This window comes from Anopheles gambiae, chromosome 2, assembly GCF_943734735.2.
Source record: "Anopheles gambiae chromosome 2, idAnoGambNW_F1_1, whole genome shotgun sequence".
In the NCBI taxonomy this organism is placed as follows: Eukaryota; Metazoa; Arthropoda; class Insecta; order Diptera; family Culicidae; genus Anopheles; species Anopheles gambiae.
Window position 1 is genome coordinate 112,224,656 of NC_064601.1, and position 19,026 is coordinate 112,243,681.

The 19,026-nt window shown below is 46.6% G+C and overlaps 1 protein-coding gene across 2 annotated transcripts in view; it reads left to right on the plus strand.

Moving 5' to 3' along the window:
- The window catches only part of LOC1269968 (5-hydroxytryptamine receptor), an 86,252-nt gene that overhangs the window by 53,474 nt on the left and 13,752 nt on the right, over positions 1-19,026 (plus strand). For both annotated transcript variants that reach the window (XM_061643203.1, XM_061643202.1), the window contains exons 3-10: positions 2,507-2,739; positions 6,462-6,701; positions 7,671-7,804; positions 8,444-8,553; positions 8,636-8,825; positions 8,903-9,040; positions 9,123-9,323; positions 10,567-11,303. In XM_061643203.1, the coding sequence (XP_061499187.1) occupies positions 2,673-2,739; positions 6,462-6,701; positions 7,671-7,804; positions 8,444-8,553; positions 8,636-8,825; positions 8,903-9,040; positions 9,123-9,323; positions 10,567-11,250 (1,764 nt within the window). In that variant the 5' untranslated portion in view covers positions 2,507-2,672 and the 3' untranslated portion in view covers positions 11,251-11,303. The remainder of the gene's footprint in view (positions 1-2,506; positions 2,740-6,461; positions 6,702-7,670; positions 7,805-8,443; positions 8,554-8,635; positions 8,826-8,902; positions 9,041-9,122; positions 9,324-10,566; positions 11,304-19,026) is intronic.

Here is a 19,026-nt window from a genome sequence, read left to right on the forward strand (position 1 = left end):
GATAATATCTCTCTAATAACCATGGAAATATTGATAATAATGGTCAATGATTAATGATGATTATCAAATATATTAAACGAGAAATGCCTGAAAATGCATCGTTTCCATTGGGGAACTCAATTATTCAATGATGGAAGCAAAAAACTTCCTACCTTAGCCTGTTTTGGAGAAGATGTAGCAAAATACCGAATCTTCCATCTACACCTTCTCGTAATCCTATTCACTGCTACTACTATCTACTCTTGGTGCGATCTAAACGACAACAAAAACACTCTCTTTACTTTATAGTTTGCTCTGAAATTGGGTTAATAAACTATACATTGACGCTAGCCATCGTTCAACTTTTCCTCTTTCCATCCTTCTTTCCAACGATTCCACCAGCTCTCGGGAGATTTTCGCACTTTGGCAAATACCAGCAAAAAAGCAGCAACCCACCTAACTGTATCGCGTATCGGTTTTATAGTACCCTCCAATTTTATGCATCAAACCTTGAGCACTCCGTTACGGGCGAAGGTTTTTTTCCTCATCCGCTCAGAAAATGCTTTGACGGAAAAGTAAAATCTTTGCTTGCCCAAGCGGTGTTGTTTGTTTCATTTGTGTCTGAGTGTGTGTGTGTTTGTGTGTGTACTTTTTTATGCTTTCTTTCGCTGCACTGTGAAGACCATAAAACGATGGGTAAAGTTAGCGACTTCGGGAGCGCCCAACCGCACCACCGCACGGGTGACTTCCATACCCTGGGAAATTAGAACTTTTCCAATAAATTATCGTACAGTGTGGCTGCCGAGCCGCGCACTCGGCATGATAGCTTCGCAAAAGGGGGGGGAAAGAAAAGGGTTGTACGGCGGGCATTGATGAACTTCAGCCGGGGTTTGGGCGAGTTGTCGAAAGGCAAGGAACAGGTGGTGATTATGTCGCACCGTAGGCAGCCGACCGGTGTTTGTTGTTTCCAAAGTGAAAATTTTATATTTTCTCCACCGTCCATAACCGATGGTCAATCGTTGCTTGCTGGGCGGTAACTTTTGATGTGAGTGTGTTTGTGTGTTGGTGCACAGTTTTTGTCCCTCTTGCGAACGAGCACTTTTGACAGCAAACGGAGCAAACGATCAAACCAAAACCAAACTTACCTGCCACCAGGGAAATCAGCGAGAAAGCCACACTGCTGAGCGTTTAAAGATGCACGAGCGCATAATTTCCTCGAGTGCCAGCTTCAAGCGGAAGGCACACTTACACACTCCCTCACACGCTTACACGAAGTGCGCTCGGGAGGGGCAAATTCCATTCCACCGCAGCAAAGGTACCGGGCGTCTCCATCGTGGCCTGTGATACTTCAACCGTAACGTACCGGACGCACGGAAGCATGTCCCTTATCGCGGTACGGTACGTTATGATTGAACGTGAAAGCAGCAGCTACCTGCTTCAATCTTACACTCCACACACACACACACACACACACACACACATAGCAGTGCGATACGGAAAGAGCATAGCGGCGTAAAGGTGTATGTGGCACGGCGTATTGCATTGCTGCAGCAGAACCCCTTTCCGTTTTTATCCGACAACTTGCGTCAGTCCTTTTTCCATGCCTCGATGTATGTACGTGTGTGTAAGGGTGTGTGCTTTTCACGTCGATTTCGGCGGTGGGTAAAGTTTCGCACACTTTATGCACTGCACCCGTGCGAAGTTCAAGCCGGAGCCAGGCGAAGGAACAGAATGGAACGGAAGCGAAGGATGTGGCGCGCGGTAAAGTTAGTTCCCGGCAGATGATGAAGATGAAAGGCACTTCATTCTTGCGGTACGGTTTGTGCTCGTTTTCCCTTGTTTTTTTTTTGTGATTGTGGTTGCGCAGGTGGAGATGATTTATTGGGTAACTTCATTCGACGGACTGGCGCATTCCACTGCCGGTACGAGTACGGGAGTACGCAGGCAGCGTAAAGGAACGTAAGCGCTACCTGTAATCATGATCTGATTAAAATTGTATAGTAATGCGGAGCAGAAACACTTACGTACAAAAGAAAAGATGTACGAGTAATGTTTGGTTTCGTTTATGCGCTGTCTAACGAGCTATCTGCTGTATACCTTCAGGCGTTTTTTGCATACATTTAGGCGCTTGGCCATAGGTATGCATGGAACAATAGGTAACGAAACCACCAATTAGGGTGTTTAAGATAGTTTTATATTGCCTAATCTCATTCGATGACCTCAACGATCGTTCACTTGATGGTTTTCAGCTTTAATCAACCCTCTCAATGGTATATATCGTACACAACTATCAAGATAACGCTTACGTTCCTCGGTGCATATCCTAGCATTTAATTATACATGTATCCAAGCCCCGCTGGACATTCAACTTCACCGGGCAAGGCTCCACAGCCCGGTTCTTATTTTATTCGACATCCTTGTAGCCCATCATAACCCATAACGACTGAACCATATCGCAAACACACACACACACACAAACACACACTCTCACTAACTATAACTGCTTTTTCCAATCGTCCACTTCCAGGTTCCACCGATGAGCCGGTTCGGTACCAGCGCCCGATAGCAAGTGCATCACGCACATCGATTCCGTTGTACGGAACGCCCCCGAATGGCAGACGCTAGCGGACCTTACACCTTACAGTCGTAGTCGTAGCCGGCCGGCCGTTCGCGCACTCCCAACCCACCTAGCGATGGATTTCCATAAAGCGCCACCGCCCCGGCCCCCGAGCCTGGCGACAGCCCTCTCCAAGGCGAACGGTATGTTAATGAATTTGTAATGGGCGCGCGCCACCAGGGGCGATCGTGACGATGGGCACCAAGTACGTGCCGGAATGAATGTTAAGGAAAAGGGCCTCCCAGAACAGCGGGTTGGGTGGTGAGAGGGGGGGGGGGGGGTAGAAGTGTTTGAATGTGTAATCAACTTCAAGCGCTGACGACATAATATGGTTATATCGTTTACCGAGGGATGCAAGGGGGCATGGGTAAAGGGTTGGGCGGGCGTCGGAAATGCCTTTCAGTGTTCAAGGCTGGCAGTGTGGCAATAGGTGTAATAGAGTAAACGATTCATCGGGACATTGGACGGTCTTTATTACCCGCTGCGCAAATTCGAGCAGTTTTCTGCGTAGTTTTTTGCGTCGTTTTGCGTCAAAAAATACGCAAAAAAATACGCTAGACTTCAGCCAAAACTACGATAGCCGGCGTATTTCTTGCAGTTTTTAGGTGCGGAACGAGCGCCATCTGCTGAAAGAATGGATGAACTATTTCAGACGGCGGAGCAAAAAAACGGCCGAAAAATTCAAAAAATATTGGGGCTCATTCCATTCCTTCCTCCTCTTCCTCTCACTCCCTTTCCCCTCCCTGCCTTGCCTTACTTGCGCTTCAGCCCGTGCCTTTCGCCGTCAGCTGATTGTGTGTATGCGTTGGTATATATGTACATTGCGGTTGTGTATTGTATTTGGTGGGTATAGCATTTATTTATTGTGTGTGACCTTGACGATGCGGGAGAAGCTGGTTCATTTTGGGATTTAAAGTGTTATCGGTGTATTGATGGTTTATTTTATTTCGTGCCGCTGCTGATGAGGCCATTTAATGCCCGTGCCAATCGAGGGTGAAGAAGCCAATTTCAAACAAGCGTACGAGAACGTCTAACACTGATCTAATATTTTTTTAAATCTGAACATGTTTGATGCTTCAACGACCTTCTAAAGATCATGTAGCACGGTGTATAGTGGCAATAAAAAAAATTTTTTTTTCAATGTGCCGGAATTTGTCTCGAGTTTTCTGGCCACGACACACACACACGGACACACACACAGCGCGGGGAAAGTGATCGTCCACTCTATCATGCCGCGATCCCCCTTCCCTCCCGGTGCTTTGGATGAGGATGCGCTACAAGTTAAGCCAGCAATTCTACCGATAAGGTAGCGGAAATCGATCGTGCGTGTACGCGCGTTCGGGGGTGCGTTCTCGCGTACGCGCGTGCATGCGTGCGTGCGAGTGTGTGTGTGTGTGCGTGCGGGAACCCCAAAACTGTTTGATTCTGATGCGTGCATTGTCACCGGCTGCGTCTACACACTCCATGCATTCTCAGAAAACGCACTGTACGCCGCCCGGTCGATTACCGCTACCTAGGAGACAATACAACCATTTAATTGGCACCACCATCTTTGCGACCAGTTCTGCTGTTGGGGGTATTAAAAAGACAAACGATCGAAGCAAACGTGCATGTGATATGTTACACATTTCTTTCCAATTCCGCTAGCGGACGCAAGTGGAAACAAAATTTGAATTGAATTCATACAAAAGAGAATTCTGGTTTGGTTTATTACGCGCGTATGATACTGCACCTGTCCGTCCAGAATCTGGTGGCTTGTTGGTTTTGAGTCGGTATCATGACGCCGTGCCTTGGAATGGGTTCGGATCGGTAGGTTCATGTTTTGGTCGAGTGCATTCCGTGCATTTGTCGCGTCACAGCGGTAACACGGCAGCAACAAAGATAAGCCAATCTCTTCTCCGGGTGTGGGCTGTTATGCTATGTTATTCCTCTTCTTCTTATTATTATTATTGGCGTAATGGCCTACGCGATCATGCCGGCCTTTTCAGGACTTGAGTACCACGTAGCCGGATAGTCACCTCTTGCTACGGCGGACGGTTCATACGCGGTTAGAACCCACGACGGGCATGCTGTTAAGATGTGCGGAATGATGGCGGTGCCGCGGGCCCGCTCCTATCCAGCGGGCAACTTGCATACTGCCACACTGTATCCTGCCCGATGCATACGCTGCAGGCAGGGGGAAGGATGCAGCTCCACAATAAAAAAAACACCGTCATGAACACCTTCCTTTCTTTGACCGATGGATCATAACATTCCGGAAGAAAACACATTCGGCGACAGTTGTGCACACACACGCACACTCACACCCATGCGCATACGACTCAGCATATCTGTGCAATCTACAACATATAAAAGGAAAATCATAGTGTCTCATAATCTTAAGCTTTATGTAATTTGGTTTAAGCTTTCCTATGCACGGCCATGGCCACCTGTGTTGCGTGCGCTACTTCGAAATAGGGTTCTGCGCGTTGCTCAGCCAACCCTCCAGCGTGAGATAGCGATTCCTTAGTCATTTTTACATTGCAGCGATTGAACTCATTGCGCTTTTTTGGTTTGATTTGTGAAAAATCAAATGCAGCGCCGCAATGTTTGTTAACGGTTTTTTTAAGCGCCACAACAGCTCGCGAGCATTGACCACACGCGTGAAAGAGATAGCGCTATGGAGGGAAAAAGCACGGACGACGGCTGACAGCGATTGGCCGTCTGACGCACCAACACATCCAAACATCCACATCCTTCAGCAGCGTGCTCAGGCGAGGGGTAGGAAGCGGAGCCAGGGACGGGTAGCTCGAAACGCTGCTCGACAAATTTGCCGTTGGAGGAAAAAAGAAGGCCTGAGAAAATGCGCGAAAGGGAATGATTTCTTCCGTCGCTTTGCACAGGGGGTAGATCGCATTTGCTCGAATGTAATTATAATTATGAAGTACAATATTTATGCTAAAACTAGAATGCTCTCCGGGAATTTTGAAATGGCAGTTAGTGTGATGAAACACACGACATCTCCTCACATAAAATGGAGCATGTAAAAGATGCAATATGACAAAGACTTTCCGAAAATGATCACAATCGTTGCAACTATTTTTTTTTGTTCTTTAATTTTGTATCATCAATCCAATTTTTCACGAATTACGCTGAATTATAATAATTTATGGATCATCTCAATGACTTGGCTCGATTTTTGTCCAATTTATCTCTTTTAATATTTTTAAACTTAATTTTGCTATTTTCTACAGACTTACGACTGATAATGATGATTTAGACTAAATTCTCTTGAAGCAGTTGAGATTAACGTTACATAGTATTTTTCTATAGTGAAATTTTTTAGAGATATGGCTTTTCTTCTGAGCAAATTCAATCGTGCTTTACAAAACATTGTTTTTGATTACAGTGACTGTCCACAATTTTAAAACACAGCAATTACAGTCAGCAATTGTTTCAATCATCATTTCAACCACTGCAGTGGTTCAATCACTGTAACTAGTTAAAGCTTTCCATGCGAAAGTCCAATCGTATCTCACTCCTTGTGTATGTGTGTCAGCTGGATGATAGCAAACATCCATCGTCAGAAACTATGAACACCGACCACACCCCTTCCCCAAGCCGGAACTCATTTCCATTGCCACCTCTTTTCATGCTCTCTTCCCTTTTTTTTCTCTCCACACCCTCGTACGCTTCATCATACCATGAAACCACCAACAACCGAACAAACGTTTTCTCGCCATCCATCCGGATGGTTTCCGGTTCCCGAATCGTCGCTGGCAAATCGTCCTGATCCTGCTCCTCATCATCATCATCTGCGTCATCATCGCCACCGGTCGTACTTCCGTCCGTCCATTGCCGTGTCTGGGTGTGCGCGTGTGAGCAGATGTGTACGATTATATATTCATCGACAGCGGCAGTCCCGATTCGTACCTGAGTGCGGACGTCGGCAGCATCGGTAATGAGACGTTCTTCAACGAGTCCGCAAACGCGTTCGCCAACACCACCGACCTCGGGCCAGTTCCGGCCAGCATCAACGGTACCGCCGACGAGCCGCTCGCCGACGTGATCGTGATGGCGATCACCTCGCTCGTCCTCGGGCTGATGATTTTAGTCACCGTGATAGGTAAGCCAAGGTCAGGGAGAGATAGAGAGAGAGAGAGAGAGCGAAAGGTTAAGGGACGGCAGTCAAGGGTGGTGATTAAAAATGAAACGGATCAACATTGCGTCCGGCCGCCGTTAAACTGCCGTGCCATGAGCCGGGAATGGCCCGCTCCACGTGTGTCCGTTTTATTCCATTCGTGTGTGCGGATTTGTGTGTTGTCAGTCAGGCTGAAATGATAGCGCGTATGTGTGTGTGTGTGTGCCTTTTTGTCCTCTCCGCTACTCTTCTGAGCGGCCGCTACGCAATGGATGATTTTATGCACGGTTAGATGAATATTTTAATGACTATTTGCAAGCGTATCATACGCCACTGCGCACCGGGTTCATGCATTATGCAGCTCGAACGTAAGCAAACGTTAATGCAACGAGTGGATTTCGCTACCCTTTTTTTGTGTGAATGTGTGTGTGTGTGTGCTTTTTTACGGTTCACAGTTTAAGCGAAAGTATATTCATCCTGCTTTAAGCTGCTTAGTTTGTTGTGCCACTTTACGTTATTCATTAATTGCACACATTGCTTGTTGGGATTTAGCTCTTCGACTGCAGCCACTGGCGACAGCAACAACAGTTCGCACACATTTCCCCATACTCAGAATATATAGTCCTTCCTCTTTTTCGTCACACGGGATGTGTTTTGCCCAGAAGCAATCGACTTCCGCGGTTCGTTCTTTGACAGCCTATTCCGTGCGAGTATCTCAGCCTAATTACTGCCCCTGCTGCTCAAAACGGAGGTGTAACACATCCGTGTAGGCTTCCTCTCAATTCTTCATCTTTTTCTCAAAACTAAACAGAAATCCAAACGTAGCGCGGTCGTACAGTCGTACTTCTTGTACAATCCAACCATACCGCGGGCGCAATCTCGTCGCATTTACTTTCCACTATTTCACTTTTCCCTTCTTTTTTATCTCCCCATCCCTCTTTATGCATTCCGCAGGAAACGTTTTCGTAATAGCCGCCATCATTTTAGAGCGTAATTTACAAAATGTAGCTAATTATCTGGTCGCATCGTTGGCCGTCGCCGATCTGTTCGTGGCGTGTCTGGTGATGCCGCTCGGTGCCGTGTACGAGGTAATTATTCGCAAGCACCACTAATTGTTGTTTTTTTGTGTGTTGTCTCTCAGCCACCGCTTCTCGTTCGCTTGCTTACTTTCTTCTACCGCGCTCGTTGCGCTTTTATACATTTTGCCTGTGGAGGAAGGAATCCTGCCTGCCCTAGCTGCAGACGTTTAACTTACAGAGGCAGCGCGTTTAGCAGGGAAGAACGGGTTGACGGGGCTATCGCCCGTTTGCTGTCCCTCAAAATTGTTGTGCATTTATTTTAATAAATAGAAGGCTAAGTGTTTTGAGGAATTAAGCGCACTTAAATTAAACGAGCGATTAAATGATGCCACAGTAAAGCAGGCTTGCACTGCAACTGGCATAACTGTAGGCGCTTTTGGTACAGATCATGTTTAGATGCGTAAATAAGTTTAATTTTTTGTGGCGAAGCTGTATGAAAGAATTGGTTTTTATTTATTATTATAAATAGAAGGTACAGTCTTAGTACCTAACATGTACACCATTTCAAACAAACAAACATAAACACACTTCACAAAAAAGAAGCGAATGCAAGCAAGTGGCATAACTTTAGGCGCTTAACATTGTTTAACATTAACATTAACATTGTTTGACAAATGCGTAACATTTATCGGTTTGACTCCTCACCAGATAAGCCGTGGTTGGATCCTTGGCCCGGAGCTGTGTGATATATGGACGTCGTGCGATGTGCTATGTTGCACGGCGTCCATACTACATCTAGTTGCCATCGCGACCGACAGGTAAGGTCATTCAGCGCTAATGTGTTGTTTAGATTCGTAACCTCAAACATGTGAACTACCTTTCGCTCACCCACGAAACCAGGTACTGGGCGGTGACTAACATCGACTACATACACTCGCGAACTAGCCGGCGTGTCTTTACGATGATCTTTCTCGTTTGGTTCGCGTCCGTGATCGTCTCGCTGGCGCCCCAGTTCGGCTGGAAGGATCCAGAGTACCTACAACGAATAGAGCAGCAAAAGTGCATGGTTTCGCAGAACATTGCGTACCAGGTAGGGCTCGCCCGACGACTTGCAGATGGACACTGAGAGAGAGAGAGCTTGCCAATCCTTTTCTTTTCCATTCACAGGTGTTCGCCACGTGCTGTACGTTTTACGTTCCTCTCTTTGTTATCCTAGTGCTGTATTGGAAAATCTATCAAACCGCCAGGCGGCGGATACACCGACGAGGGCCCAAAATACCGGCTACACCGAACAGTAGCAATCAGGTACGTCCTGGAAAAACAGGCTACAGTTTTCCTTCTTTTTTCATTCAACCTCTTTTTAAAATTTTCTCTTCAAACACACCAGGAGGAAACACCAAAACCAAAGTCGAAGATACGCTTTCACCTGAAGAAAAAGTTCACCAATCCCACCAAGTCGGCCGTTTCGTCGCTCGGCCTGGTAGAGGGCAACTCGACCAACACGGTCAACACGGTCGAGGACACGGAGGACAGTACCGCCAATGCCGCCGACCGGAAGGGCCTCGAGACGACGTTCAGCGGGGACGAGGTAAGCAGCACGCGTGCACCGTGTGTACCTCTCGCTCCCTCCCCCCAAAATCATTAAAATTCAACAAGCCACTTCATCTGAGGTGACAAAACTAACAGCACTTCACCGGGTCTGAAGTGCGCGAGAGCGGAAAAGATTGTCAAACCCTGCACCCAGCTTCGTTTTGCCAGCCCGTGCCGCGCAAATGAAGACATTGCCGGTGCCGGTGCTTGTTGCAGTTTGCGCTGCTTCCGTGGCAAAGTTTATGCAAAGTGCGGTGCCGAATAATTGGTCGGTATTATCAAGCGAGCGGCGCAAGTGGTTATTTGGCTACGTGCTTGTGAACACTTGAACATTTTAAAACGATGTAATGAGGACGCGATGGTTTCCCGTTTTCAAGAGTAGTTGACGCGATTATCGATTCGTTTGGAAAGTTGGGCTTTGGAGTGGGCCAGGTTTTAAGGGCTACCAAAGTGAGTGGGTGAAAATTGCCCCAAAGTAATGCTGTTGAGAGTTTTGCGCCTGAAGGTATGCAATCGTGTTCGCTAATGGGGCCTTTTAAGCCTTTGCCATTTTGATTAATTTTTATTACACTGTACCGTGTTCCGCACTGTGTAATGAAACGTTTCGAATCGCATAAAATGCTGTGTTGGAATCAAATGAAAATGATTTAATTATTGTTTCAAAGCGAAGAAATTGTGCTTGCTGCCCAACCCAAATGTTTTTTTCCTATTTTAATGAACGTAATGCTCGTTGCACAAACTAGCGCTTCCTCAAACGACCGATGGCAACCACTGCACAACACATAGCCAAACGTAACGTTTCCATTCACTCCTCAAGCTCAAACACTTGAAGCACAGCAAATTGAATTTATAGTGTTGTTTTATCAGTTCCACTTCATCGGCGCCCAGTGCAACGATGATGTCCCGAACCCGCACACATTCCAATCAGTTCGATCTTCAGCGAACTGCATCCAGTGCATCCTTCGCTTTATTCGATTTCGATTGAGCGAGCCCTCGCAGAGTGGGTGCCAGCGCCAGAGCGACCGGTGCGAAAGAATACACCCTTCGCTCCCGGTGTGTACACCATTAGTCGACGCAAGCCACCCGGAATGAAGCACCCTTGGGGAGCTCGGGCAAATTTCTACACTATTTATGCACCGTTCCCACTGCCACTGCACGGTGCTGAGAGTGATGCGAAAGTCCCAAACTACGGTCCGCCTTTACGTGTACCCTCTTTTCTTCCCCTTTCTCTCGCCACGCAGGGCAACGGGACGCCGCTGGGCAACAATCAAATACCGACGGTGTCGTACGAGGTCACGCACCAGCAGCTGGCGCAGGCTGCCGGCTGCTCGGAATCGAACAATAACAATAACCCGGGACGGACCGGGTCGGCCGGCAAAACCAGCCCGAGCGGTAACGGTGGCACCCTGCCCGGCTCCACCTACCCGGTGCAGGCCGTGCACGCCTCCTCGCCGCTGCTGCCACCCCAGCACCAGCACCACAATGCGGCGACGGCGGCAAAGCAACCGGCCGGCACACCCACTGCCCACCTCACGCCCGGCAGCGCGGGCAGTGGGCTGCAGGGGGCGGGCGGTGGCTCCACCCTCAACATCGCCAGCACGCCGAACCCGCAGGCCCAGGTCTCGAAGCGCAAGGAAACGCTCGAGGCCAAGCGGGAGCGGAAGGCGGCCAAAACGCTGGCCATCATCACCGGCGCGTTCGTCGTCTGCTGGTTGCCGTTCTTTCTGACCGCGCTGCTGCTGCCGCTGTGCGAGAGCTGCTCGATCAACGACACGGTCGCGTCGCTGTTCCTCTGGCTCGGCTACTTCAACTCCACGCTCAACCCGGTGATCTACACCATCTTCAGCCCCGAGTTCCGGCAGGCGTTCAAGCGCATCCTGTTCGGCACCCACCGGTCCGCCAACTACCGGCGGGGCAAGCTATAAAGCTGATGACGAGCTGGCGACGAGCGGGCGGAGCAGGAGCGAATGCAGCCACGGTAAGTACGCATCATTGGACAAACGAGCCGGACATTTTAACGAGCCTCGATTGATGGAATGGAAAGTGCAATGCATTGTGGATGATGGTGGAAGCATGCGTGCGAGCGCGCTTGTTACATTACAGTGTGATTCTTTGTTCAGAATTCAACCATAGCCCGCATTTCAATAGCTTTTCAATCAGTGTGTTATTCTCGATGGTTCTCAACACAGTCATATTTTAATCTGTTTTATACACGTCCAACGATGCATCACGAAATCAAATCAGTCAAACCAAACAGCAGATATCGTAATCGATCGTCAGGAACATCGAAAATGCTGAAAATTACGTGCTCTCAGGCTACTTGAAATCTCAAATTTCAAGTTGGTTAAGTTTTGGGTTATTCAACTCTTAACTGGGGCGTTCCTACAACAAGAAAAGTAAACTCTATTCACATCTATTTTATTATTTCTTTCAAATTAATTGCTCATGGCCAATGACATGAAAATATTGGGACTGCTAAACTTCAACATTTCAATCCACTCTCCAAGAATTCAAACTTTTCTTAATACCTTAAACTGCTCGCAATAAAAAAAACTACAGTTTGCTTCCCGGAATTTAATCACGCGAAAGCCAAACCCGCTGTTCGTCTTTCCCCTTTTCTTTTTCTCTGCTTTTTTGCTTGCACACTTGGGAATAAGCAATCCATGCTCCTTGAATACCAAAAACAACAACAAAAAACCATCCTAAGTGGACGAATTTGAAAATAATTGACCATTACGGGCCGGCAATCCCAAACGCTAATGAACCGTAACCAGGGCTTAAATCCAGAGCGTCCCAAAAAATTGATAGGATTCGAGGGCGATTGGTTTTACTCCGAAGATGAAAAAAAACCACGTCACAAACCATTAAATCGTGTTTTGTACAGCATCGGCCACGGTTCCCTTTCTTCACCTTTCTACTTTGTGGTTATTTTTTTGCTTTTGAAATCGAAAAAGGAAACCCGATTTTGGAGCGCGTTTCGTCGGTTGCAAACTTTCTTAGCTCAAAATACATTTGAATTTTCCCTGTCACGCACATTGCACTTCACAATCGATGAAAACCAGTCCATCGATTGTTGGGATTGTTTCGTATTGGTCTATTTGGGCACCTAACACCAAATAACACCAGAAAAAGGGTTACCATTCCAGCTGTACCATTTGACCTTTCCCAAACGCGCAAATGCGGATGGATCAATTAGGCTGTTTTTCTCTGAAGGGTCCCTTTACAAATCTCAACCCATGCTTGACCTCTCGGCGCTTTGCACGGATTGCAAAATTAATCTGTCTTCACAAATTTAACGCACACCAATCGTGCCGTAAAATCTGCTAAAACAAACACTCGCACACAAACAGGGAAAACAGGCACAGGCGAATGAGGAAGAAAGAAGGCTCATTCGCCTGCAGCAGAAGAGACCATTCCTCGTGCCGTTCCTTTCCCAACTGGGACAGGCTGGCCAGCTATCGCTCATTAACTCTCAGCGGGTCACCAGCGGGGCCATCCACCAACCGCGCGTGTCCGGGGGTTTGGGACGGGTCCCGTTGATTAGTAGCTCATAAAAGCCGGGTGCTCCCTTTAACCCGGATCTGGCCCCGCCCACGGTCACCGAAGGGGCACAGGTTTCCGGATTGCAGCACGCTTCGTCCGCTTGCCAGCGGGTCCCTTCGGGGCAAAAAAATTAATTACACCAGCACCGGAGAGAGATCGGCCAGCCTTCGTCGCTGCAGGAAAGCAAAAAGAAGAAACGCTGTGATCCCGAAGCCTTTTTTTTTTGTTCAAAGTGATCCGGTGCGGTCGATAGTGCGTCACCCTGGGATAAGAGGGCTCCGGGACCGGGAGGGGAAAGTGCAGTGCAAAAGAGAGGGACGAACGCAGTGCTGGAAGAAACGGTAGCAGCGCTGGTTTGTATCGCCGCTGGGCAAAGTGGCAGACAACAGAGCGGCAAGATAGCGAGCAAGCAGGCAGGAAATGAGGAAAAAAGGCAGCCAGCCAGTAAAAGGAAGATTGGAAAAGCGCCTTAGAGGACACACCCGACCTTCGCCGTTTAACTTCCAGCACACTTGGTATCTTGCGAAATCGAAGCAGCAGCAGCAGCAGCAGCGGACAGTCGAAAGGGATGTTTTTCATAACACAAAAGAATCGCCAAGGAGTAGGAAAGGCGGTACGAGGGAAGCTTGGATAAAGAGGCGAAATGTTTCAGACCCACCCCTGGAGCAAACTATTCAAACCTGATATTGCCTTCGAACGAGATCTTCTTCTGCACGGACCAACTGCAGTCTTCTTTTTAATGGCTTCTTTTTTGCTTCGCTCTTCTCACTGCCCATCCATTTCCATCCCACCAAAGGGACACCATCCCCCCTCCCGGAGGAAGCCGTTATAATTCATTATCATTCGATTTCATCTCGGGGGGAAATTAGTAAATTTCATGATTGAATTGAATTCCGTTGCTTTGTATGCCGGAACAGTGCCAGGTCGTCTTCATGCCGACGGTTTCTCGTGGGAGTGTTACGACCCGTCCAGCCCACGTAAGGAAAGATGAAACATCAGCCCATGCCCAGCCCCACCATGAGCCAGTACCGGTTTGTCGATGGGGCATGTCTGTGTGCACGTCTCACAACAGTTTGCTCAAAGCACATCAACGATGGCAAGCTGGCAAGGGAACGGGCCCGATGGATGAGACCATTGGTTCGAATTCGTTGCACATTTTCCTACCAAAACCCATCCCCATCTTTACTATCCTTAGGGAATGATGTCATCGTAAAACTGGCATTCCACCCATCGCTCCTACTTCCGTGTTTCTCTCTGTACTGCGATTTGATTGCCGTTTGCACATGATTGCGCATTAGTTCAGGAGCTTCAACCGAGCCGTTAAACAGAAAAAGAAGCAATAAATACTACAAGATGCAAATGATACCAATCTCTGCTTCAACCGGAAACAACACAACCGAGAAGCAAAAGATGATGATATATTTACCCTGCTGTAGTCATTTCAATGAGGGATGAATAATTCGATTTGATGTTTGCCAGTCGTTTACCAACACGCCAAACGATTATCTTGTAAATTGCTTCGGTAAAACGATGCAAGTCGGTGAAAACGTTCAATGGTAACCCAATCAAGGCCCTAAAGCCGCTTATTCGCCTAAAGGTATGCAAACTGCATTACAACTTTTGCTTATCGAATGCATGGAATGAACCATTACTTTTACACCAATCATTCGAACGAAGATTTTCGGCCAAACAAACACAACGGTAATGCAATGTGTATGCCTTCTTCCTCCCAGTGCTTTCCCGCTTTGCCGTATGTATCGGCGACGACCAAAGTCACTTTGGCTGTAAAATTTGTCCAATTCTTTTGATTCGATCACCTACTACGATGCTGCGAAAAGGTGTAGTTTTACTCGCTTGCACACTGCTGAGCTGATGTTTTCACTTATCAAACGGTGACGCCGCGATGCTCTGCTCAAATATTAGCAAACAATTTCGTTCCATTTGCCGTTCATCCCAATAACGCTCGTTCGATTTGCGCCGTGGAAGAATAAAAAAAAAACCGGGGCAAATGGTCTAGCAAACATTATCCGAACGATCACGTTTGGACGATTTGAAAAGTTGCTTCAATTGAACGGAAGAAAAAATGCTTCCACAGTCACAAAGTAAGCAAAGCAAATGAAAAAAGATCATACACACAAGTTTTACTGTTTTTTTTTTTTTCAATAGAAAAAGGTGCACAAAAGCTTAGTTTTCCCTCAAGTTTGACACATTGGCCGTTATGGAGCTTTTTTTGTTTTGTTTTGTTTTCTCTCGACTTGCTGTCAAGCGCAGCGCACTCGCTTGCCAAAGCGCAAACCCGCTGAAGTACACGTACACAGCCCCCTTGTTGGTGAGGTTCAGGAGAGAAGAGGGACAGCAACCAAAAAAAAAACGGCCCTGGTTCAATATTTACCAATTCTATTACCGATGAGAAGAGTTTCACAATGTTTGCTTTCCAAGGATGTGTGGATGGTGCAGTGGATCGGCAGAAAAAAGGGAAGAGGAACCGTTTCCGCAGCAGAAGACTTGCTGCATGCATACTAAAACCATCATGCACAGACACACACACACACACAGCCATGAGTACTTGCAAGGTCACTACACTAACGGGAAAAGATCGACGCATCGACGGTCAGTGTGTGCAGAAAGTGGCGAAAGCACGAATGGCGTTCTCCGAAACGAACGAATTGTTTGCCTTTTCATATCCGATTTACTGTCGGCGTGGCCACTCAACCTCACTCACTAATGGAACGTGTATGTGTGTGTGTGTGTGTGTGTGTGTGTGTGTGTGTGTGTGTGTGTGTGTGTTTGTGTATGTTTGTACTTATATTACATCAACCAAAGCAGACCAAATGGTCCGTATGTCCATTTGGGCAGGATAAAGTGCACACCGGAACTGAAGCAGTGTGATTAACTTTCGGAAAGTTTTTGACTCCAGAAAGCTGGTATAAACTTTACATGCCGGCTTCCAGCCACATGAGCATTCACTTTAGCAGGGGGAGCGAAGGAAGCAAGTGCATCCGAGAAGTGGATCCGGCTCGCATGTTTGATAATACTTCTATTGAGGGCAATGCAGCACATCATTTACAATGCATTTGGACGGGTGAGTTATTTGTATGCGGCGCATTCGAGGCTCGGGCAAATTAAAAATTGAGAGACTGTTGTGTGCGCGCTAATGGTGTTTGTAAAGTTCTACGAAAGTTGAGTTGTAAAGTTCGGCGAGGCTTTCCTTCGACAGACCGTTGTTAAAATCAAAATAAAAGCATAAATAAAACGTATACTAACTTGCTCTTAAGCGTCTACACATCTTACACTTAGCTAGTACTTTTCGCACTCAAATGCCCCGTACTGCAAGGCGTATTCCGATTCAAGACATGTTCAATTCAGCATTGAACGTTATTCTTCCTGGTAGCCAGAAAGTAACATAAGTAATTCGCGTTACCCTTCAATAGAATTTGTATGGCCGGGACTGCTTCGTTTTGTTTCAATTGCTGTCAATATTTAAAGCAATTACAATGAACTTTTACTTTACATTATCATTGTTGAAATATGGCAACAACATAACTGCCAGCAGGAATGAACTAAACAGAGATAAATTGTTACACAATTGCATACTTGTAGGCGAATTCTGAAGAATACATTGCTGCTTTGTTCTTTGGCTATTCAAAAAAATAACAATAACTTTACTGCCACTGCCACGCTGCAATGCTGCACTGCTTTGCAAATGCGAACAAAACTGTGTGCGTTCAAATTAAAATGAAAGGATGGAGTTAAAATTCAATTACACGAGCACACACAACACAGTGTGCATTCTTTACATTTTCATTATGCTATGATGCACATGATTGATTCCCCTACCTCCCCTGCACAGAGCTGTTCACCGTCCTCCGGCAAACATTTTCGGGGAAAAGGTTTGCAAAATTGTTGGTTAATTTCTTTCTGTGTAAGTGAGAGTGTTTTTTTTTTTGTTTTTCGTCCCAAATTCGCAATTGTAATTGAAACAAAATTTAAATTAATTTTAAATCAACATTCCATTCGCGTGTACAGTTTTTGACTTTTACCTGGCAACCCTCTGTGGATGGTGCATGTGAAGGCAAGCTTACCAACCAGGGCAGTGTGTGATGAACCTGAAGTTTACACTGAACCAGTAGGAGCTTTTTTTGGCGGGGTTTTAATTTTAAAATTCCACGATACGCTCGACGACCACAGAAGCTTTCGTTTGTGCGAATGGAAACCGCAACAACAGCAACAAAAACGAATTGCATTTCATTTAATTTTCAGCCAACTGTAAGCGTGTGTGCTTCCAAGAAGCAGCCCACAAAATGCACGAAACGTTTGCATTCAATCAAACCACTGCTCGCGCTTGCGGGACGCAGAATGTGCAAACGAAAGTGTCCAACAATTTTGCTACACCCAACCGAGCGGACCGACGGACGATACAGCCCCCACGGAGCACTTTCCGCTCAGGCATTCTTTTGTGAGAATAGTTCCCTTTACCTTTACCGGTGCTTTTTGGGTGCACAGCGGGTGCACAATAAAATGGAGGTGCACTTTCCTTTACCCGCTCGTAATTGCTTGCTTTCGAAAGATTTCGCAACGCGCGCGCTGAGCTGGCAACCATTGAGGGTGGGAAGCTGAGCGTGCTCGTTTACACCAGCAATGGGGCTTCTTCGGCAGCCAGCTACAGTGGTGGAACTTTCGACCAAAGCGCAAAGCGTGACCCAGAGGTCAAATGGTCTATTAATTAACGCTCCACGATCTGCCGGGCATCACGGGCAGGTAGTAGTCCGGCCGGCCAAAACCGTTGAGCAAAATGGCACAAAATGTCTTCACTTCACCCACTCGCCCGCGCTTCCACCAACTAAAACTTCCCATCTGATACGGGCCGGTACCATCACGATAATGTTCACCTCTTACCTCACCACCAACACCTCCTGCATATTATACCTTGCGGACTATTTATGGCCCCTCGGAACCCTGTCACCGTCGCCGGCGCGAAAGGTGACTTTTGGTGCGGCTTCTTTGGCTGGCGATAGTTGTCGATAACGCTCCGGAGCGCTCGCGCACACGGAAGAATAGCATTTTTGCTACCTTTTCGTCTGTTTCTTTTTTTTTTCTTTTCTCCCCCCGTTTGCACGATAAACATGTCGTAATGAACTTTGGAGAATTTTTTCAAAACCATCCCAAAACCCTGCGCTGCACTAAAGCAGCGCTCTAAAGGACGTGGAAAGTTGCGCCACCGAGCGTACTGCCTTCGCCGGTGCTTAACCGGTGTGTGCACGGGAAAGCTTTTATCCGGGAAAGCTACCGGTAACGAGAGGTGAAATTGCAAACGTAGCACAATACAAGGAAGCTTCAGATAATTTTGCTGAATGCCGATGACGGTGCCTTTTGTACGGTGGAGAGGAATCTCGAGCACTGCACAATTTGGTTGTAATCTTTGAGATTTTGTTTCTTTTTCTTTGTTGGTACTATAATTTCCGTAATGGTTTCTAATAGAGAGCAAAGTTTGTACCGAGCGAGCTGGTAGTTTGTGCTGAAAGATAGGTTGATAAAAGTTTGCTCTCAAAGTTTTTTTTTTTTTTGCTTACTGAATTTTGATGCGCCTCACTATTGTAACCTTTTTACCAGGGACGGTAAGGACAGTTGGGCGATGGCGATGGTTTTATACCATTTAATCTTACTGACGTTGGACTGTTTGACTTTTGCCGGAACGTTTTAATTTTATGGACCTTTTGGTTTTGTCTTAACTTATAGCCTAGATGCTCACTGATTTTAATTATGTATTCAAACGGTTTATTCAGAACGGTTTATACTTTGGCTTCTACTACAATCCCTTGCCAGTTAAGATCGTGGGAAACTGAAGGATTTATACAAGAAATCAAATAAAATAGCTACTAACAGAATGAACAGTAAGGCAATGATAAGAACAACCAAACTCGTAACTAAAAAATAGTATACAAAAATATACCGATTATTCATAAATTTATGGTACACACTGTAATAATGCTTATGCTGCTTCATTGTGTCTTATCCAACGCGAAAAGAAGCTCGAAATGCATTGTAGTTTTAATCATTAAAATGTATCGTGAGATTAATTACGCTCCAAACGTAAGGTTCCACCCTTTGTGTCACCTGTGTTGTCGTAATTTAAGAAGCAAAGACATTTCAACAGATTA